Raw genomic sequence first — 23,126 nt, forward strand, 5'->3', positions numbered from 1 at the left:
AAGGAGAGATATCAGAGGCTGGTTGGAAGACTCATTTATCTCTCCCACACTAGATCAGAAATAGCCTGTTCAGTTAGCCTGGTGAGTCAGTTCATGCATGATTCCCGAGATCCTTATATGCAAGCTGTCTTTCACATTTTGTGGTATCTGAAGTTTGCTCCAGAGAAAAGTCTACTTTTCTCCAAACATGATCACCTCCAAATAGAAGCCTTTACAGACGCGGATTGGGTTGGATCTCTACATCCGATTATTGTACGCTCGTAGGAGGAAACTTGGTTACTTGGAGAAGCAAGAAGCAAAATGTAGTTGCTACATCAAGTGCGGAGGCAGAATATAGAGCTATGGCCATGGTGTTTGCGAACTATTTTGGCTACAAAAGCTACTACATGAATTGAGACTTTCTGAAAAAGGAAAACTTTCCTTGTACTGTGACAATAAGGCTGCCATCAGTATAGCTCATAATCCAGTCCAGCATGACCGAACAAAGCATGTGGAAATTGATCAACACTTCATCAAAGAAAAAGTTACAACTGGTACCTTGAGTTCGTTTCATGTGCCATCGGAAAAACAGCCAGCTGATGTGTTTACCAAAGGTCTTAACAAACCAACTTTCCATATTTTGAGTTGCAAGTTGGGCATGTGCGACATCTTTGTATCAACTTGAGGGGGAGCGTTGATTAGCATGATTCAAGGAGACTTGATTTATGAGTGTTGATTAGCATGATTTCAGGAGATTGAATTACATTTAGGAGATCTGATTTTATTTTGATTTGATTTGATTTGATAGTTGTATTGATTGTATAGATTTATTTTATTTCCTTAATTAGCATTAGGAGCTTTATATAAATTCCCTTGCTCATGGGATGTAAACATACACAGAAATACAAGAAGCTTTTTCTTCTTCTCAAAATCTACACAAGTCAACAAATAATTACGTAAAAAGAAAGAGTTTAGCAAGTCAGCATTAACCGTATGAACAATATACTGAACTAGCAAAAGCTCATAAATATAGTAATACTGGACATGCTATTGATTTAACAAGATTGACTCTTCTAACATGAAAAAAAGAGACTTCATAGGAAGGTAAAGAAGAAGAAAAAAGACAACACCAAACCCCAGAAAAAGGGAAAAGGAGTAAGTTCACCTTGGGAGGAGCTTGGAGAAAAGAAATTCTAGACAATATTAGTGGATCAACAATTAAACTCCTAGATGATAATATCACTTACCAAAAATAGAAAAAGGCAGCAGGTCAATTGAATTTCACATGTAACGATATTTCAAAAATACCAGTTTTCTGTTAGGAACTCAAATATTTGAATTAATAACTAAAATACTGAGAAAAACTAGATAATTCCCAGAAATATAAAAAGGTAATAAGTTGAAAGATAGATTCTGAAAGGGAATAAGTTGCTACGCGAATGTACAGCCTGAGTGACCTTACAGCTCCCGGGCCTAAAAAAAGGTTTAAGGTGACGGTACCTGATGTAGACGGGCAAATTTCTCAGAGAAGAGTCTTGTCAGTAAGGGAACGGTAACATTAATAGCTGCTCGAGCAATAAGTGCATACGAACTTAATCTTTCATCCATGGCTAGAAACAACAATAAGACAGAACAAGAAATAAGTGCTATAAATGGAAGAAAAGAAAAAAGGAAATAACTACAACGACGAAGGATAACAAAGTAAGAAGACATAACTGAAACGTCAAAATAGACATCAAGAAAGAGGAAAAGAAGAAAGAGTCTTAAATAAATTAATGAATAAAGTATATTTAACTACCAGCAATAGAAGCCTGAAGATAATCAGCCTCATTCTCATCACTGAAAGCTGATGCAGAAGCAGCTACACAAGAGATCATGTTACAGAATGACCAAGACAAGAAAAACTTTAAATCAAAAATTTATATTCGTATTAAATCTAGAATTACCTCTTAACTCAGACTCTACTATCAGGGCAAAGAGATGAGATGCAGCACTAATCCCTTCTGAAGGAATAAACGCATGGCTAATAGAACCATCCAAAGGCTGAAAATGTTGTACATAATATACATAAAAATAAGAGTCCGGATATGTGAAAGACTATACGTGTGCATGTGTGTGCGTATATGCAACACATGCGCGCAAACACACACACATACACACACACACACATATACACATGTACTTATGTTATTATGTTATATGGATGCATATATTTGTATGTGCATGTCTAGTACATGTACGTATATATCATGCTCTCCATCTGAAAAGTTGCATTTTACATATTGACTATGAAATTTCATCAACATAACCATACTAGGCCATGATTGTCCTACGTGATAATTAGTACTATAAACTTTTAATCTTCCAAATTTCAGAAAACAGTGAGGCTTTTTTAAAAAAGAAAGACAATTATATACTCCGGAAATAAGAAAGTCTCTCAGAAATCAGTGAGAGAGAGAGAGAGAGTGCACCACCAATATACTTGCATCCTGTGGCAAAGAAATTCTAAAACAGGCTCAGGCACTGTGAAGAATGAAGAAATAAATTTAAAGGTTTCAGGGTCATCAAATTCAGCAACTCAAGGAAACTAAATCAATTGTGAAGGTAAAACCCGCACACAACCAGATCTCTGTACACCTAAAACTGCTAAAACAGCCCCCTTACTTCCAACCCCTCCCAAAATAATAATAATAATAATAATAATAAGAGAGAGAGACAGACAGACAGACAGACTAAACCACTTCAGTAACTGTTAAAATGAAATGCAATCCACTATGGGATTGGATTGATGAATTGTTAATTTACAAGTCAATACTTCACTTTCTTGGTTTTTTCTTTATCAGGTGCTTGTTGAAATGTCCTAAAGACTCAGGAATTTATTTTTCCTTTTATTTTAATATGGCAACCTTATTTCTGCAAAAAAAAGGACCTTATGCAGGAGCCTAACATGTTTTTTCCCTCTTCGTTACCTTAGTGACTGAAACCCCAATCCCCATGGTTGGAGGTGGAGGGCCCTAACCACTAAACTATCCCTCTCTTGTTAATTCTTTTTCATCTTTTTTTCCTTTCTCTTTTGTATTGTAAATCTACAAGAAGCACAACACTATTGACTTCAGCATGGCTTGCGCATTTTTGTATCATTGAAGTTTTCATACATGTGTGGCAGTACTAGCTCCTGTTGTTAATGTAAGTTCCTCTAGCTGAGAAGGGAAACAAAAAGCAATTGTCCTAGCAATTCAATTGCGAAAGAATCTTAGCGCTCAATCCGAACCTTAAGGCAATGGGTGAGGTGACCACTACCTTCATAAAACCCTTTTGAAGTCTTTACATAACCCATGTGGAACAACAATATAACTCAACACAAACAATGGGGACAGCATAAAAGAACTTTATCCTTCTCCATCATGACATGTACTTAAATTGGAAAATGCTCCTAAAGCATACAACAATAACGACAACAACAACAACAACAACAAACCCAGTGAGTTCTCACAAGTGGGGTTTGGGGAGAATAGTGTGTACGCAGACCTTACCCCTACCCTGGGAGGATGGAGAGGTTGTTTCCGATAGACCCTTGGCTAAAGAGGCAACAAGTGGTAACAACAACAACAAGATATTAAGAAAACCAAAGCGAAAGAATGCAATCAAACAGTAGGTAGTACCAGCAGCCCAAAAATAGAGAGATACCATGCTAACACTAATACTACCTATCTGAGAAAGAAAAAGGGAAACGCTCGACTGCCTACTAACTTTCCACCCTAATTCTCGACCTCCACACCCTCCTATCAAGGTTACGTCCTCGGTAAGCTCCAGTTGCGCCAGTCCTGCCTAATCATCTCTACTCAATACTTCTTTGGCCTACCTCCACCCCTCCTCATACCCACCAATGTCAACCTCTCACACCTCCTAACTGGGGCATCTGTGCTTCTCCTCTTCAGTTGCCCGAAACATCTCAGCATCGCCTCCCGCATCTTATCCTTCATAAGGTCCACTCCCAGCTTTTTTCGAATAATTTCATTCCTAATCTTATCTAACTTGGTAGCCCGCACATCCTTCTCAGCACCCTCATTTCAGCTACTTTAAAGAAGTCCAACAAGAAAATGCTCCTAAAGCATGAGTTTGGAAAAAAAAAAATAAGAAATCGGACGGCCACTCCAAGATCAAATGGTGTTCTTGGAAAATTGGTATTTGGGAGCAAAGAAACTAATTCTCCAAACCTTTAGATAGTTCAAACAGCAATATTAATTGCCAGACTCCAATAGAAATAACTCTGCTCAAAGTTACTTTACATATATTGCCCCCAGGCAGACTTCTTAGGTCCTTGTTTGCCACAGCATAATGTTCCATCTTCCGCTATAACAAATATGTGTACTAGGATAAGTCTAGCGGAGAAATTTAGAAAGCCTAGAAAAGTGGCATGTCTGTTGGGGCTTAAAGTGTTGCACGAGCTTTGGTAAAGAGGGAAAAAAATGGTACATGTGTAACAAATGAAAACACATCAGCAAAACAAACACCAACTATACGGACAACATAATTGGAAAAACTGTAATGAACTGAAATATGTGATTCAAATTTTAACACCATTTTAAATTTTTTATTAAAATGTAAAGATGCAGCTCTAACTTTTACATTTAGCAATTAGTTTCTTATACTTAATTTAAAATTTTTATGTCTAATCACTAACATATTCATCTATACATCTTATTGATTAAAATACCGCTTCACGAGCAACATTTAATGTTTAGTGCCACTCTCTTCAAGAGGGAGCCCCTGATCGCATGGGCGCACACACACACTAGTGTCTTGGTACTAGCACTGAAACGTTAAATAAGCGAGACGAAGCACCCAATCTATGCTGCACATAATTTCAGTGCTTAACCTTGAATAACATCATAAGCCCATAATTTTTCCAGTAACATCAGTGAGCTGTGTGAAGAAATACCATTAGAAGTGTAGTCCAAGTGTCCAACAAGATATCACGTGCAACCCAGCTCCACGTCTCCTCTTCAGTGTGGTTTGCCATAAGGTCTTTAATGACTTCACACATCAGCGCGGACAACAAACTAAGAGTGCCATACGGCCTGATCATTAAAGTACAGTAGATGTGATTGACATAATCAAATACTCTCACCAGAGAAAAGCTGATGGTTAACCACTAAACTGCAAAAATAAAGCATGAGGCTTGATGGTAACAATGATATATAAATGACCTTATAGACTTCAGCAGTTCATCAAATACTAGCAGGGTGGTTACAGTAGCCATGTATAGTAGCGCTCGGCATCCGTCAAGCAATTCACTGGACAAATTGAAAAATAGGTCAGGCATCATCTTACACATTAATAGACAATAGGCGGGCATGGTGCTAATACTAACCTTTCACTTTTTCCATTCTCTATTGATTTTGAAACGGCACCAGGGGGGTCTATCCATGGTATAATTCCAGATAAGAGATGCAGAAGATGCTGCTTTTGAGAATTCCCATCATCTGCATCCATGTAAAGAGGTATATTCAGTGACCCAATGACCCCACAAAAAATACTTGAAAAGTTAGCATATATGAGAAAAGGACTGAAGTAACAATCAGGGCAGAGCTGCAACTTACTGTTAATGTAAGAGCAGCAAGGTGAATTCTTTTCTTACATGAAGTTTGTATAGCAAGTTCTCACGCTCTTCCAGAAGTCAAAATCAGAGTACAGTAAGAGGAGCAAAAGTGAAGAAAGGCTCTAAAAAGGTAATAATAGTACTTAAACTAAATTATAGGTTCATGATTGATTACTAGTGAGGTACTACCTTCCTCGTGATAAGTATATGAGGTGGACTAAGAGATAGAAAGTTCTAAGCATGATTAAAAGTTCTAACCTTTTCACCAAAACCTTCGAGAGTTTTGTCTTTTTAACACAAGAAAAGAATTTGATTGGGGTTTCAAAAAGCTTCCAGCAAATTATTACAAGTTGCCAACTTTTGCTATGAGATTATCAAAGCAAAACTTATATAAACTTGAGCTTTATCTATCGAACAGAAAGAAGCATAAAGTTACGAGTTTTCAAGCTAAGTCTACCGCTGGTTGGTAGTGGATTTATGCGGTCAAAGCAGTGTTATCAAAAGCGAAAAGCGCAAAAAAGCTCTAAGGTATGTTGGGGCTTTAAGCGCAAAGCGCAAATAAAGCGTGAGATTTAATGAACAAAGGCGCAAGTGGAGAAAAACTACAAATATGTATGTGTAGCCCAAGACTAATATCCATAAGCATGAATATCAAATATATGTATAAAGAAATTGAAGAAAATTTACGATAAAGTAAAAAACCAATGTTTAGCGTCGCCTCTTCAGTACTACGCTCATTGGCAAGGAAAAGTATGCCTTAGAGCCTTGATGACAGCACTGAAGCGCCCGCTAAGCGAGGTGAAGCGATCAACATGTTTGATCCTCGCTTCTTTAAGCGCATCTTTAATAACACGAGGTCAAAGTTGGTCCGGATGGTCAGATTGATAGACTTAGGTCTACCTTGTTGCCAAAAGTTATAGTGATACTTCCTCTTCCGTGGTTAAATAGCATATGTCCACTAATTTCTATCCATGGTTGTTCGTCGTTGGCCTCTTTATCAATTGAATATTAAGAATGCTTTCTTCACGGAGATCTCGAGGATAAAGTTTATATGGATCAACCACCTGGCTTTGTTGCTCAGCGGGAGTATAGTGGTCTTGTTTGTCGATGGAGTCTGAAACATTCTCCTTGAGACTAGTTTGGTAATTTCAACACAGTTATTCAGGAGTTTGAGATGACTGGTAGTTTAAGATGACTCGTAATGAAGTTGATGGTTCTGTGTCTATCAGCTGCTCCAAACTTGTGCATTTACTTAGTGGTTTATGTTGACGATATAGTCGTCACTAGCAACGATACAAGTGGTATCACCAAATTGAAGTAGCATCTCTTTTAGTATTTCCAGACTAAGGATTAAGGATCTAGGCAGATGGAAGTTGGGAAGTTTCTTCTGGATATTGAGGTCACGCAATCTTAAGTCAGGTATTGTTATTTCACAATGGCAGTATACTCACACGTTCTTAAGGAAACTGGAATAACAGTGTCAGATAGTAGCATATATGTTAATATACTAGTGTCCCACGTTGGAGAATAGGTATTAGTATTATGTAATGTCTATATATATATAGCGCTTAGTGTAACTCTAAGTATCATTAACAATATTTCGCTCGTTATTTCTCATATGGTATCAGAGCGGAGAGAAATCTTTGTTGTGCAGTAACGAACGAGTTCAAGATAATCATTGCGCGACTATTTCAGGTTGTATGCATCACTTCTTCTTCGGTGGGTTTTCTGCGAAAATTGATACCACCACAAGGTTGGGGAAGCTCCGGCAAGAAAACCCTAGAAAACTTTCTGCCTTCATGTGCCTTCACGCGCCAGTAGAACTTGCGATTCCGGCAAGCGCGTCTGATCCACTCGCGATGTTTCCCGCCCAGATTTCGACGAGATTTTTGGCGACCAGAAGAATGACCAGATTCAATTTTCGGCATACCATGCTTGCCAGCCAATTTCAGTCAAATTTCAGGCCAGTTTCAGTCAAATTTTACTGTGAGAGTCCAACTACATTGTCAGAATCCATGTTGTACATTTAAATGAGGTTGACCTCCTTGCTTCTCTCATGATACACTCCTCTTCCCGTCGAGCCCCTTTTCTCCTCGGTCCGCAGAGACAATGTAGGACTGGTGCCAACAATTCATCAGACTCACTAAGTCGGGATCACTAACTAATACTAATCTAATATAATAATCTAATATATGTATTGCATGTACTTATGCATATATACTTATTTCTATAATATATGTATATATAGATATTTTATCCACATAGTAGATAATTCCGGAATTAAATAAAAAAACCCTTTTAACTCAGTGGTAGAATAACGCCATGGTAAGGCGTATGTTCACAAAAATATACTAGGGTTCTTAACCACTTCTTGAGGAATTTTTTGGCAGAACTCTCTTCAATCCAACAATGTCTTTGGTATTTGATTTTTTATTCTAAAAACACGGGGTCTTAAAATTCAAGTTTGATGATTACTTTGGAACCCTTAATGGGACGTTCAAACTATTTAGCTTGGGCTTCCTCGATTGAGTTGTGGTAACAAAGGTCAACAACAAGATTACTTATCCAAAAAGGCTAGTGATGGAGATGAAAAGGCCAAAGAACATTGGGAGAAGGTTGATGCTCAATTATGTAGTATTCTATGGCGTTCTACTGATTCCAAGTTGAAGCACTTGTTTCGTCCATCCCAGATATGTTATTTAGTTTAGTAAAGGCTCGCACTTTTTATACTAATGACATATCTCGTTTTTATGATGTGACATCTCGGATGACAAACTTAAAGAAATAGAAATTGGATATGTCTACTTGTTTGGGACAGGTACAAGCCAGTCATGGAGGAATTTGAGAAGTTGATGCCAGTATGCTAGTTTTGAAAAACAACAGGAGCAACGACTAAAGATGTTTATAGTTCTTACACTTGCTGGACTTCCTACTGACCATTCAATTCGTGACAAGATTTTGGCTAGCCCTACCATTCCTACCGTCGATGAATTATTCTCTCAATTACTTCACCTTGTTGCACCACCCAATGATCTCATCATAAACAGTTGACTCATCTGTTCTCGCATCTCAAAAAATAGAAAATCGAACATCTCAAATTATAGAGAATCGACGAGGAAGAGGTCGGTTTAGAAGATCTCGGCCCAGGTGTAGTCATTGTAATAAGCTTGGACACACTAGTGAAGTATGCTACTCTTTGCATGGTCTGCCACCCAGAAATGCTCATGTTGCTGAAACCGATATTGCAAGTGATCAAGGGTTTTCTTTATCTGAAGAGGAATATAATGAGTTCCTTTAGTATCGAGCAAGTAAGCAGACATCTCTACAAGTAGTCTCAGTGTCGCTGGTACTTCTTTTGCTTATGTTTCATAGTCTAATACTTTTGGACCATGGGTCATGGACTCAGGTGTTTCTGATCATATTTCTGGTAATAGATCTCTTTTGTCAAATTTTGTTATTCATGGCCTCTTCCCTATGTTACTTTAGCCAATGGGTTCCAAACATAAGCAAGAAGATTTGGACAAGCTAACCCCCTTTTCCTGTATCACTCTTGATTTTGTTCTTTATGTCCCTGGTTATCCTTTAAGTCGTGCATCTGTTAGTCAGTTAACTCGTGCCCTCAATTGTGGTATACTATTTCTTTATGATTCTTTTGTTATGCACGACTACAGTACGGGACAGATGATTGGCATAGGGCGTAATCATAAGGCCTTTACTACCTTAACTCTCCTAATTCCTCCACAGCATGTCTAGTTACATATACTCCAGACTTAATTCACAGATATTTGGGACATATGTGTTTATCCAAGCTTCAGAAGATAGTGCCTAGTTTATCTAGTTTGTCTACATTATATAATGATCGTGTCAGCTTAGGAAACATACCCGAGCCACTTTTCAAGTAGTACTGAGAGTCGTGTAGAGTCTAGTTTTTCTTTAGTTCATTCTGATATATGGTATTCTATTAGAGTCGGTTCAACCTTGGAATTTCGTTATTTTGTTAGTCTCATTGATGATTATCAAGATGTACTTGGCTTTTCTTCACGAAAGATCGTTCTGAGTTGTTTTCTAATATTCCAAAGTTTTTGTGCTGAAACAAAAAAAATCAGTTTGGTGTTTCTATCCGCACTTTCATAGAGATAACGCCTTATGTGTTCCTCTTAGTTTGAGCAAAATATGACTTCTCAAGGAATTATTCATCAACCATCTTACTTGTATACTCCTCAGCAACATGGAGTAGTAGAAAGAAAGAATAGACACCTAATTGAGACTGCTCGCACACTTCTCACTTAGTCCCAATGAGTCCCATGTTCCGCTGCATTTTTTGGGCGATGCAATTCTCACAGCTTGTTATTTGATTAATAGGATGCCCTCATCTTTCATCCAAAATCAGATTCCACATTTAGTAACTTTCCCTAAATCACCCTTATACTCACTTCCCCCTCGTGTTTTTGAGAGTACATGTTTCGTTCATAACTTAGTCCCTCAAAAGATAAGTTAGCTCCTCGGGCTCTCAAGTGTGTCTTCCTTGGTTATTCTCGGATTCAAAAGGAATATTGTTGCTTCTCACCTGATATCTTCGTAGGTATCTTAAGTTAGCCGATGTCACATTTTTTGAGTCTCAGTCTTACTTTACCTCTTCTGACCATATTGATGCATCTAAGGTCTTACCTATACATACGTTTCAGGAGTCTACTATTGCTCTTCCTACATCCCCAGCCACAAAAGTCTTACCCATGTCGGCTTTTGAGGAGTCTACTATTGCACATCCTACATCCCCGGCCACATGAACACCACTCTTGACTTATGGTCATCGCCCGCGTCCAGCATCAGGCCCAGCTGATTCACCGATTGCACTTCGAAATACTGCGGGACCTTGCACCTACTATTCTTTTGTCTCCTCCTAGTCCATCAATTGCACTTCAAAAAGATATACAATCCACACTTAATCTAATCCCCATTATGTCGGTTTAAGTTATCCTCGTCTGTCATCACCCCATTACACTTTTGTATCATTTTTGTCTTTTGTTTCCATCCCGAAGTCTATCGGTGAAGCACAATCTCATTTAGGATGGCAACAGACTATGATTCACGAGATATCTGCGTTATATGCGAGTGGTACTTGGGAGCTTGTTCCTCTTCCTTCAAGTAAATCTACGGTTGGTTGTCATTGGTTTTATGCAGTCAAAGTTGGTCAGAATTGCCAGATTGATCGGCTTAATGTCCCCTCGTTACCAAGGGTATACTCAGATATTTGGGCTTGATTACAATGACACTTTCTCTCTCGTGGCTAAAATAGCATATGTCCGTTCTCTGAATGCCCCATTGGCCTCTAGTTGGACATTAAGAATGTTTTTTCTTCATGGTGACCTTGAGGATGAAGTTTATATGGAGGAACCACCTGGTTTTGTTGCTCAAGAGAAGTCTAGTGGCCTCGTATGTTGGTTGCGCTAGTCACTCTATAGTCTGAAATAGTTTTCTCAACCTGGTTTGGTAAGTTCAGCACAGTTATTCAGGAGTTTGGCATGACTCATAGTGAAGCTGATCACTTTGTGTTTTATAGGTATTCTGCTCCAAATCGGTGTATTTATTTGGTGGTTTATGTTGAAGATATTGTTATTACCGGCAATGGTCAGAATGGTATCACTATTAAAGCAACATCTCTTTCAGCGCTTCTAGAATAAGGATCTCGGGAGACTGGAATATTTTCTAGGTATTGAGGTTGCTCAGTCTAACTCGAGTATTGTTATTTCACAGTAAAAGTATGCCTTAGACATTCTTGAGGAGATAGGAAAGACGGGTTGTAGACCCATTGACATTCCTATGGAATCGAATGCTAAACTTCTGCCAGGACAAGTAGAGCCTCTTAGCAACCCTGCAAGATATAGGTGGCTGGTTGGTAAGTTGATTATGTCAGAGTGATTAGACCTGACATTTCCTTTCTTTTGAGTATTGTGAGTCAGTTGTCCAAATTCTTTGATATATAAAATCAGCCCAAGCAAAGGAATGATGTTCGACGATCAAGGACATGAGCAGATTGTTGGATACACAGATGCTGATTGGGCAGGATCACCTTCCGATAGACATTCTACGTCTGGATATTTTATTTTAGTAGGAAGTAATTTGGTCATCTTGGAAGAGCAAGAAACAGAATGTGGTTGCTTGCTCTAGTGCAGAAGCAGAATATCAAGCAATGGCTATGGCACCGTGCTAGTTGTTTTGGATCAAACAGTTGCTACTAAAGTTTGGAGAGATTAGTCAGATGGAACTTGTGTGTGATAATTAAGCTGCCCTTTATATCGCATCAAATCCAGTGTTCCATTAGAGGACTAAACACATTGAGATTGACTGTCACTTCGTTAGAGAGAAGATACTCTCACGAGATGTTCTTACAAAGTTCGTGAAGTCAAATGATCAGCTTGCAGATATTTTCACCAAATTCATCACTGATCCTCGTATTAATTATATTTGCAACAAGCTCGGTACATATGATTTATATGCACCGGCTCAAGGGGGAGTGTTAGATAGTAGTGGATATAGTAATATACTAGTGTCCCACATTGGACAATAGGTATTAGTGTTATGTAATGTCTGTATATAAGTAGCGCTCAGTGTAATTCTAAGTATCATTAATAATATTTCGCGTGCTACTTCTCACAAATAGGTTTAGACCTAATGGCTCCCCTGTGAATCTAATGCTAAGCTTATGTCAGGAAAGGGAGAGGAGTCCCTTAATGACCCTACAAGATATAGGCAACCAGACAATAAGTTGACCTACCTCACAATGACTCGATCTGACATTGTATTACTTATGAGTGTTGTAATCCAGTTTATAGACTCTCCATGTAATAGTCATGGGGACGATATTCTTCGTTATATAAAATTATCCCCAGTCAAAAGAACTACTTTTCAGGATCAAAGCCCGACTCAAAGGACTACTTTTTGGGGATCGAAGCCATTAGCAGATCGTTGGATACATAGACATTGATTGGGAAGGATCACCTTCTAATAGACAGTCTACTCCTTTATACTGTGTTTTGGTAGGAGGTAATTTGATGTCTTGGAAAAGTAAGAAACAAAATGTGGTTACTCGATCTAGTGCCAAAGTAGAATATCGAGCAATGATTATGGCAACTTGCGAACTTGTTTGGATCAAACAGTTGCTCACCGAATTGGAATATATTAGTCAAATGAAACTTGTGTATGATAATCAAGTAGGTCTTCATATTGCACCGAATACGATATTCTATGAGAGGACTATACATATTGAGATTGAATGTCACTTCATCTGAGAAAAGATATTCTCCGGAGACATTGTTACGATGTTCGTGAATTCCAATGATCAACTTATGGATATTTCATCAAGTTCCTTATTGGTCCTCGTTTAGTTACATTTGTTAAAAGATTGATATGTACGACTTGTATGCGCTAGCTTGAGGGGGATGTTAAGAAGATTGTACATGATATAGTATATCAATTAGAATTAGTTAGAATTAATTAGATTGATTCTTTCCTAATTTAGATCTTGTACATTCACTATTTAAATCCGACATCTTGAGGGAATAATCAAGCTATGTTTTCACACGATTATTCCTTTCTTGTCTCAATTTCTCACACTTTCGATATGATCAAGACTCGATTCCCATTAATGAACATGAGTTGACGATCATGAAGAGCAAACATCCTCAACATCAATCAGAGATGTACCACATCTATCACAGGAGTCAGGAATAATGTAGCCAAAAAAAAAGTAACCACAAACTTGATGGTGAACTAGTATGAGTACCAGATGGAAATATTGTTCCGGACAAGGAGCAAAATTGCACAATAAGCTTTCGCGCAGAGACTGCAAGAGGACAATCAAGCCAGTATTCTTCACATGAAAACTTCTGCCTCAGTGCCCCATAAAAACTCAAAAGCCACCCAATGTGACCACTTGACACAAGTATACCCCGCCAAGAGGATCCAGGCTATAAACAATGAAGACAAGAAACATAAATTGCTAAAAAGATTAGTAGCTAGAATCTCTAGTAGAAACAATCCAACAATAGTAAATGCACAATGTATGAGCAAAAAATTATTAACTGTTACACCAAAAGAAACTACATCGCAACATATTCCATTTCATTAATAGTTCAAGCAAGCACCAGTAACTGACAGAAAAATAGAATTTGTAGGTACTTTAAAAGAACAAAAATTTTATCACTATGAAGAAGAAAACCTGGTATCCTAGAGGAAAACAAAATAATTAAGTACATAGAGCTCTCCAGTGGTGGTGAAGATCAGTCTAGCGCTATCATGAGGTAGCTCAATGGATTTGCAGCATATATAGGCCAACTCTTCCATCCCACATATAGTGTTAAAGCAGACTGATCTCGCAACACATTGCACTCCTAACCAAACACTCAATAGCTCAGCCAGCTAAGCCCTCTGCAAAGAATCTTTCCATTGCCGGTACGTCCACAACCCCACTATTTGATAGACATGAGCCAGCTAGAACAAGTTGCAAGCAAAGAGATCCATGTGCCAAGTGGGCCAATTACAAGAGCTGGAACCAAGAAGATCCAAAAGGCCATGAATGCATTGGTCAAGAAATTCCTTGGACTAGATATGGGCTTCAAGGAAGGAGACGTGTAAGAAGATTCAAGATTGGTCAATCGCTTTGGCTTGTCAGCATAACACGCCCATCACTTGCTGATCAGAGCTGAATCGGGACACATTCTATTAGTTACAATCATAGGAAGTTAGGAACTTATAATAATAAGTGAGATATGCTTGCCACGTGTTATTAATTAGTCATTACAAGTGGATCTTTAGGTCTTTATTATTAGCTTAATAATGGGCCTGGGCGGGTGGGCCAATTTGGGACGGCGTTAAGAATTACTTTTCAAGTACAAATACTCTTCCATATCTGTGAGGAAAAGAAAAAAAAAACTTTTAGCTTATCATCATTAGCAATAGATTGCTATTCTCTATAAGGAATGACTATTTTCCTGGAATTCTTCTTAGAACTTGCAGCCAAATTCATCAAGGTGTGTTTCCTTGTCATGCTTGCTATTTGATAGGTTAAGTTCTTTTTTTTATTTTTTTTGATTCCTTGATTCCAAACTTTGGGTTTAATCTTTGTGTTTGTGATAGATTTAAGTTCTTTCCAAACAATAATAACAGCGAAGTCTCAGTCCCAAACAAGTTGCAATCGGAGATATGAACCCTCATTCCTTTCTTTAACTCATATCATCATCATTACCAAAATAAAATAAAAATGAAACTAAAAATAAAAATAAAAAAAGTATGATTATATATATAAATATATAAAATAGTAACAATTTAATAATGATAATAATAGAAGTTTTCTATCAAGTCTAAAACCTATTCCCAGCTGGTAGGTATCAGCTATATGGATCTTTCTCTTTCATTAAGCTTTATCTTTAGCTAAGTTCAGAGATAACTTTCTTCCATGCGATTTTAGATCTACCCCGAACCCTCTTAAAACCTTCCTTGACCATAGTATAGTTTCACACTTACTGATCGATGCATCTGTAGGTGTAGGTCAACGCTGGATATGACCAAACCATCTTAAGTGACCTTCTTTCATTATATCTTCAATGTATGCTACTTGCTCCTTCCGGCTAATGTGGTCATTTTTAATTGTTAGATAGTTACATGTAAATAATCCTAGTTCCACATGTAATAGAGGTAGAATATGTCCTAGTCCCATATGTATTAGGAATAGAATACATATTATATATTGGGCTCATTGTATCATTGTTAATAAAATAGATTTTTCTCCCGTCAGAGCTTCAGTGAGAAAAATGTTGATGTGCGTCACTCCAGCGACATCCGCGAAGAAAGTTCTCTTCGCCGTGCAATTTTCCGACAACTTCGTCTTTGTCCCAGGGTTCATCATTCCTACAGTGGTACTGTGCATATACCAGTACCACCATCAGATCTGAAACCCTTGTGCGACCAAACCCCAAAAATCCTAGTCGCATCGAAACAGAAAAATCAGTCACCGTGCGTCTATCCGGTTGACGACTCAAGATTGATTTGCGTTCTCTTCCCCGGACACCGCTATGGAACTTAGTGCACCGAGCTGCCCTTGCCCTTCATCGGTAAGTATTGTGTGAAAACAACCACTACCATCTTGTTCGAAAAAGCCAGACAACAAAACCCCAATCAATCGCATCGGCAAAAACACCCTGACGCCACACACCACCAGAACTAGGGTTCTGGCAAGCGCATTTGACACACGAGCCGGCGTGTAGAGCACTTTCCAGCCAGAATTTTCAAAAATTAGTTTAGGACAGTTGTTTCGTGCGGTGATTCCGAGTACACCAGTATAATTTCCTACATATTCCAAGAACTTTGGGATTTTCCGGCGAGCTACAGTAACTTTACCGGCGCGTGTGAGCCATTCCAGCCACTTTTTGACAAAATTTCTTTAGGATAACTTACTTGTCCAGTGATTCCGAGCCTACCCATATAAATTACATCAAATTCTGACAACTTCTATTTTTTCCGGAGTGAACAGTGCACTTTTTTCCGGCGTGAACAGTAATTTCCAAAAAATATTATGTTTTCTGGTGGTGTTTTAGAGCGTATTTTGTAGTGTGGAATTCAACTTAGTCTCGCTATTTTCAAATCTCTCCGGCAACTTTTCCGCCAACTTCTGTTTATCAGCAACCACCTAGTTTTGTTGCTCGGGGGCCTTATATGTCGCTTGCACCGGTCACTTTATGGTCTAGGGCAGTCTCTTCGAGTCTGGTTTGGTAAGTTCAACAAAGTTATCCAAGAGTTTGGCATGACTCATAGTGAAGTCGAATGATCAGGTTGCAAATATTTTTTCATTAAGTCCCTCACTGGTCCTCGTATTCGTTACATATGTAACAAGCTCGGTACATATGATTTATATGCACCGGCTTGAAGCGGAGTGTTAGATAGTTATATGTAAATAATCCTAATCCCATATGTAGTAGGAATAGAATATATATTATATATTGGGCTCATTGTATCATTGTTATAAAATAGGTTTTTCTCACATTAATCTTATCTAATCTTGGGTCAGCGCACATCCATCTTAGCATCCGCATTTATGCAACACTCATCTTGTGGAAATGTTGGATTTCAGCAGCCCAACATTCACTACTATATAAACATAACGGGTCTTATAGTTTGTCTACAATACTTATCTTTCACTTTGGTAGGCATCTTTCTATCACATAACACTCGGTAGCACTATTCCATTTCAACCATCCTATTTCAATCCTATGAGTAACATCTTCATCGATCATTCCATTCTCTTGAAACAACGAGCCTAGATATCTAAATTGCTTTCATTTTGGCAATCCCATCTAGTCTCACCTCAACTTCGCTCTTCTCATGCTAAATAAACTTGTAGTGCATGTACGCAGTCTTACTTTTACTTTTCCTAAAACCCTAACTCTCAAGCTTTTGGTTGACACCCTCACTAGTTTTGTTAATTAGCACAATATCATCAGCAAATAGCATACCCCAGTGGACCTTATTTGTAGTGCGTTGGTTAGCTCATTTATAACTAGGGTAAATAAGTAGGGGTTGAATGCTTCCAGGTGTAAACCCACGATTACGAGAAATTCCTCTGCATCTCCTACTACCTACTACTGTTATCACGCTAGCGACAACTCCTTCATACATGTCTTTTATGAAAATTATATACAACGAACAATAAACCTAGTGAAATCTCATAGTACACAGACCTTATCCCTACCTTGGGAGAGGTAGAAAGGCTATTTTCGATAGACCCTCTGCTTAAGAAAAGCATTTCAAAACTGGTTTTAAGAAAACACGAGTAAAAAGTAATGGTGAAAAAGAAAAGGAAAAGAACTGCCAGCAAAAGTAGTAAAGATACCCAAATAAAAAAAACAACAGTAACATATTTAAAGAATAAAACAATAATAGGACAATAATAATAATGATGATACTGAAAAGAAAAAGATGGAGCAAATAAGGTGCTCTAAACTATAACCAAGTGCTCCCGCACAAGATGGAGCAAATAATGATACTGCTAATAAATGCTCGACTACCTACTAACCCTCTACGCTAATCCCCAGTCTCCATGCTTTCCTATATAGAGTCATGCTACGGTGAGCTGAAGATGGGTCATGTCATGCCTAATCACCTCTCTCCAATTCTTCCTCGGTCTACCTCTACCACTCATTTGGTCTATCACTGCCAGCCTCTCCCACCTCCTCACTGGAGCATTTGTGCTCCTTTTTTTCACAAGCCCGGACTATCGCAGCCTTGCTTCCCACATTTTGTCCACCACTGAGACCACTCCCACCTTGCCCCGTATATCTTCGTTCCTGATCCTATCTCTCCTAGTATACCCACACATCTATCTAAGCATTCTCATTTTCGCTACATTCATGTTTGAGCATGTGAATTCTTGATTGGCCAACACTCTGCTCCTTACAGCATAGATGGTCTAACAATCGTTCTATAGAACTTACAAGTCTCTGTGACACATTTTTATCACATAGGACTTTTATAGACATTTATATATTTAATAATAATATGAATTCCTTTTCTTCTCCATCACCCACCTTGTGTGGTACTCTATCATATGCTTTCTCTAGGTCAATGAACATCATATGTAGATCTTTCGTCCTTTCGCAATAAATTTCGATCAAACTTCTTAGCAAGAATATAGCCTCAACTGTAGATCTACCAAGCATAAATCCAAACTGGTTCCCGGTCACTCTTGTTGTGTTCCCAAGTCTATGCTCAATCACTCTTTCCCTGAGTTTCATCGTACGATTCATAAGTTTAATGCCACGATAGTTCGTACAACTTTGAATATATCCTATGTTCTTATAGATTGGAATCAGGATGCTCTTCCTCCACTCTTCACGCATCCTACCACTTCCTAGTATAACATTAAATAACTTGGTGAGCTATACTACTCCAACCTCACCAAGACACTTCCAAACCTCTATAGGGATACTATCTTTATATTTTTCATGGTATCCTTTACCTTTGTCGGCCTAATTCTACGAGTATAACTAAAGTTTCTATCAAACCTCTTGGAGGTCTAAAATGCTATCATCTTGTTTTGTTCTTTCCAAACATTAGATTTAATGTGTTTTTCTTATTTGGAAAAAGGTCAAATAAGTTTCAATGTTTGTTCTGAGGATAAGTGAATTGGCAAGTTCTAAGGCATTTTGCAAGTGAAAAGGTGACGGTAGCAACAATTGTGGGAGGTAAGGTACAAGGGGGAGTCGAAGCTGAAGTTGAAGGGTCTTCATCCTTTCATTTTGGTGCAAAGAAGCTGGAAAATACTTGTTGTTTTGGTTTCTCTATTTTACCAATGTCGTCGGTGTCGATTGTCGATTGTTGCGGTGGAAGAAAAAGGTGGCATCCCTTTTTCTCCAACCGGGTTATAAAATAAATGGGGCGGGTTAGAAAAAGCGCCAGGTTTATGATATCCATACGTATAGACTAAAACCAGGAGTAACATAGCCCAATAAAACGCTGCCAAAACATTAAAATTATGGCATGCATGCCGTTAAATCGAGGGGTATTTTTAGCAATAGAAATAACGGTGGGGGTATTTTTGGACTTATAGGTGGACGGAGGGTAATTTTAAACTATTTACCAAAAATAAGGGTAATTTTGACCCTTCTCCGATTAAAAAAAGAGAGATCACGGGCGCATCACTAGTTTATTACCTGCACTAGGTTACATTCGGTCCTCTTAGAAGAGCTTACATCATCCCTTACTCCACCAGAGAAAACATCGATGGCTCGTTTTGCATTGTCTGGCATGTTTGCATCATATTTGAAGTCCCAGTTGAGGATCTGAAGCATCAGACGCAATGCTGTTGTACAAACTTTAACTTCGGGAATTGCAGAATCAGATTCAATTATTTTATTGGAAACACTAACAGCAGCATCTTGTGCCCAGCAGTAAAACATCTGCACATTGGAAATACACCAAAAAAGGGAAAAAAGAACCCATGTGAACCATATTAATTTAGTGAAAAATAAGAAACTGCAAACTGAACTGAGGGGCCTGATGGAAGCTGTATCCAAGTCAGGAAAAAATATCAGCGCCAATGGCAACTGACTAACCTTTAGATATTCTAACTCAAAAGAGACTCGGCACTGCTCATGAAACTCCCTGGGAAGGGCCATAGCAGTTGAAGTAGAAGGTGAGAATTCAGATACCTGAAAAAGACGCAGAACAAATTTCAACTGAAAATATTATGACTAAATACTGATTCGATTTTACCCACATGAAAGACGGGAAATGTAAAACAGTTGGTAATGGCTTTCATGTTAAAGTTACAAGATATTGTATGTGTGATGTACCAAGGATTCCAGAAAGTTCAATCCAATGAACTGCACATCAAGACCATGGCTGCCAACTATCGCCTGTCTCACCTGTCATAACACAAGAATAAAGATCGCATGCATTGAAAAAGGATAACCGTAATCGAGTGTGCCATTTTAATCCTTCTCAAAATTAATAATCGAATATGTCACTGTTGCAAAAATGCAGAAAGAAATTTAGCACATTCAACTTAATAAAATTTTATAACTTGTTCTACTGTAGCATCAAAAGACATAGCTGTGACTAAAAGTAGTCTAAGAGTGCAAGAATAATGGGGAAGAGGGGCTATCCTATATCTTCATGGCATAAGGCTATAGGCCTCATTCTGGGAGATATTTCTTAATGTACTTCTGGAAAATTGAGAACTTTGATGTTGATATGACACACAAATAATCTTTAGCGAAAGCTTCCATCTTTGATGGTTTACATAATTTTCACTAAGAGAGAAACGACTTAAGAGGAAACTTCTGTTTCATGGGACTGTGTGCAAGGGGGAAACAGTGGCCAGCTGGCAGTTTCTTGTTCCCCTGTTAAGTGGCTTTTATACTTAGGAATTAGTGGCTGGAACTTTTAGGGCACAGTGGATCACGTTATTCTCATCTAGCCTCTATTTGAAAATGTAACACTATCAACTGCCTCTTAGCTTTCTATGGTTTACCTTCCGAGACTAACAAATGTCTTCTGCCTTCTGATTAGGTGACTTACCATTTTTAAAGCTTGTATTTCTAATTGTAAGTCTCATCATAGTTGAAGGTATTGCGGTGTAGTTTCTTATATGGTCCCTAAAATACTCAGCTCATGAGCTAGATTTATGGTGGAGGTCCAAGATCCATTTTCCAACATGAGTGCTCCAATGAGACTCTAGGTTGGAAAGAAACCCTAAACCTTTCTTATTCCACAGCTGTGACGACCCAAGTAACTCTGACATTTCATCTTGATTTTGCATATGTAAAACGAGTCATGCTCTATCGAATATGCTGGCACTTTGAGGCTTACCATAATGGAGGGTAAAAATTCCAATATTTAAGGAACAATTAAATAATTAGTTATCATAAAACTACATAAAGGATATTAAAGAAACAAAAGCTTCCCCAAGCATAGAGAGAAAGGACAGGCACAGGTAGCTAAGTTGAAGCTTCCCATTAAATTAATACTCAACTATGAAAAGACTTCAATAAATTGGCTTTGAATTTAAATAGGACTGTTATTATTTAAAAAAGGTACACGCTAAACATTAATCAGATATCCAATAGCCCAATTTTTCATAACTGGGCTGCCGATGACATGATGATATATGCAATATCAATTGATCAATTAACTAGTAACTACGCCTCAATTTCAAAGTATTAGGGTTCTGATATATGAATCATTTGTAGTCAATCCTATCTAGTAACTCCTACTACATTCCAATAATTATTAATTTGTCTTTGAAGACAACACACGAGTTCTCTAATGGTCTCTGAGTATCACACTTATCTCTACATAGACATACAAGCCCCTAATCAGAATAAAAAGACTCTTGGCAAGTATCATGGCATATGTAAGTGTACTAAAAGCTAAGCCTTAATCCAGCTAGCTAGTTTTGCCTGTAGGAATCCTTTGATTCCATCATGTTCTGTTTTTACTTTTTACCTAAATTCACATCGATTCCAAAATTGTATTTTCTTGTATGAAAGTACATCTATGCATTTCTACAACATTCCTCTTGAAGAGTATTTGACCTTAGAGGTCCAACATTCACTTTCACATGCTAATATTTTTAGATTAATAACCGTTCATAGAGCTGGCATTATGCTCATTTGGATAAGGTAGATCCAGATTTTAACCTTTTTTAGGTATCTTTTATTTAATCCATTTCAAGAGAGCTCTATGTGCCCCCAAAATAAATCTGAGATTTTCGTTTTCTTGCACATAAATGTCAAAAATGACCCTTAATGCCCTATTGCCGATGTATGCCTCAGCTGCAACCCAAGGCATAAGGCTCTCTCTGGTATCTTTTAAATCCTGTGCTGCTGGAATGTTTGCTGATCATTGGAGCTTAAACCCATATGTCTAGACTCCAGAGGGCATCAAACCCAAGTCAGGGTGATGGAGCATTTTCTCATTTGCAAAATCTCAGAGGAAATGCTAATTATGATGGACATTTCCTCACACCATGTCCGTGGGAGGGAGGTCCAGTTATTGCAATAAAAGAATCACCAAGAGTTAGGATCCACGAAAGATTCCAGCCCCTCCTGTCTAAAAGGCAAGGGAGGTCTGAGATCAGTCAAGCTTTCTGAGAGTTGTCAGGCAGCTCAAGTTGGTCCAACCAGCTCATGAGCTGCTTTTGTACTGTGTCCCTGAGACAGTTCATATAACATGACAGTAGGGGTGGCAAAATGGTTAAAAAAAACAGTTAACCACCCATATTATCCACTAAAAAACGGGTTGGATAATGAACTTTTTAAAAACGGGCCAAATATGGATAAGAACCATATTATCCATTTAGAAAATGGATAACCAATGAGTAACCAATGGATAACCAATGGGTCTAACTTTTATATTTGTAAAGCCTCAAATTGGGGGTTCCTCAAGTTAGGGAGACGAAGAATTCTCCTAAAAGTGATCATATACAAGAAGTCATGGATAATATGGGTAACCCATATTATCCGCCGGTTAACCCGTTTTTTATCGTATTAAATATGGGTCGGGTCGGATAATTGATCCGTTTTCATTACCCGTTTTCGACCCGAACCATATCCGACCCGAACCATATCCGACCCGACCCGCCGGTTTGCCACTCCTACATGACAGTATCAACACACAACTAACAACTTAACCACTTGTCATCTCGAGTTGAGAAGAAATCTGTGGTGAAAACAAGGGATTGCTTCATAATCACATTTTATGATGAGGTATAAGAGATCACTTTTACGATACCTTGTAGGTGATTCTAGTAGAGTCAATTTATATTTCAAGTGGAAGACAAGTTTCTGAGTTTAGGTGGAATTTGAGTGCTATGATAAGTCTGTCTCGTCTACTTAATTCACTTCGTAAAAGTACATCACTTATGATACCCAAATCATGAAACCATCTAGACTTCTCAGTTAAAGGAAACAATAACAATCCATGTGTTAATATATTATCGAAGAAAATAAGTATTCAGACAATAGTGATGGATAATTTAAGAAAAGCATGT

General features: G+C 38.1%; 1 protein-coding gene across 7 annotated transcripts in view; it reads right to left on the bottom strand.

The window, feature by feature from the left end:
- LOC109232065 (exportin-4) overlaps nt 1-23,126 on the bottom strand; it is a 46,787-nt gene that overhangs the window by 18,306 nt on the left and 5,355 nt on the right. For 4 of the 7 annotated variants that reach the window (XM_019397721.1, XM_019397720.1, XM_019397722.1 and 1 more), the window contains 10 exons: nt 19,927-19,998; nt 19,687-19,782; nt 19,285-19,530; nt 13,365-13,548; nt 5,354-5,465; nt 5,190-5,276; nt 4,922-5,060; nt 1,926-2,022; nt 1,778-1,840; nt 1,480-1,589 (listed from right to left, as the gene is read on the bottom strand). In XM_019397721.1, coding sequence (XP_019253266.1) covers nt 1,480-1,589; nt 1,778-1,840; nt 1,926-2,022; nt 4,922-5,060; nt 5,190-5,276; nt 5,354-5,465; nt 13,365-13,548; nt 19,285-19,530; nt 19,687-19,782; nt 19,927-19,998 — 1,206 coding nt within the window. Of the gene's footprint in view, nt 1-1,479; nt 1,590-1,777; nt 1,841-1,925; nt 2,023-4,921; nt 5,061-5,189; nt 5,277-5,353; nt 5,466-5,582; nt 5,650-13,364; nt 13,549-13,799; nt 14,283-19,284; nt 19,531-19,686; nt 19,783-19,926; nt 19,999-23,126 lie in introns of those variants that run through there. The other 3 variants (XM_019397724.1, XR_002068881.1, XR_002068882.1) reach the window with 3 other exon arrangements.

The sequence above is a fragment of the Nicotiana attenuata genome, chromosome 9 (genome assembly GCF_001879085.1).
Source record: "Nicotiana attenuata strain UT chromosome 9, NIATTr2, whole genome shotgun sequence".
Classification (NCBI taxonomy): Eukaryota; Viridiplantae; Streptophyta; class Magnoliopsida; order Solanales; family Solanaceae; genus Nicotiana; species Nicotiana attenuata.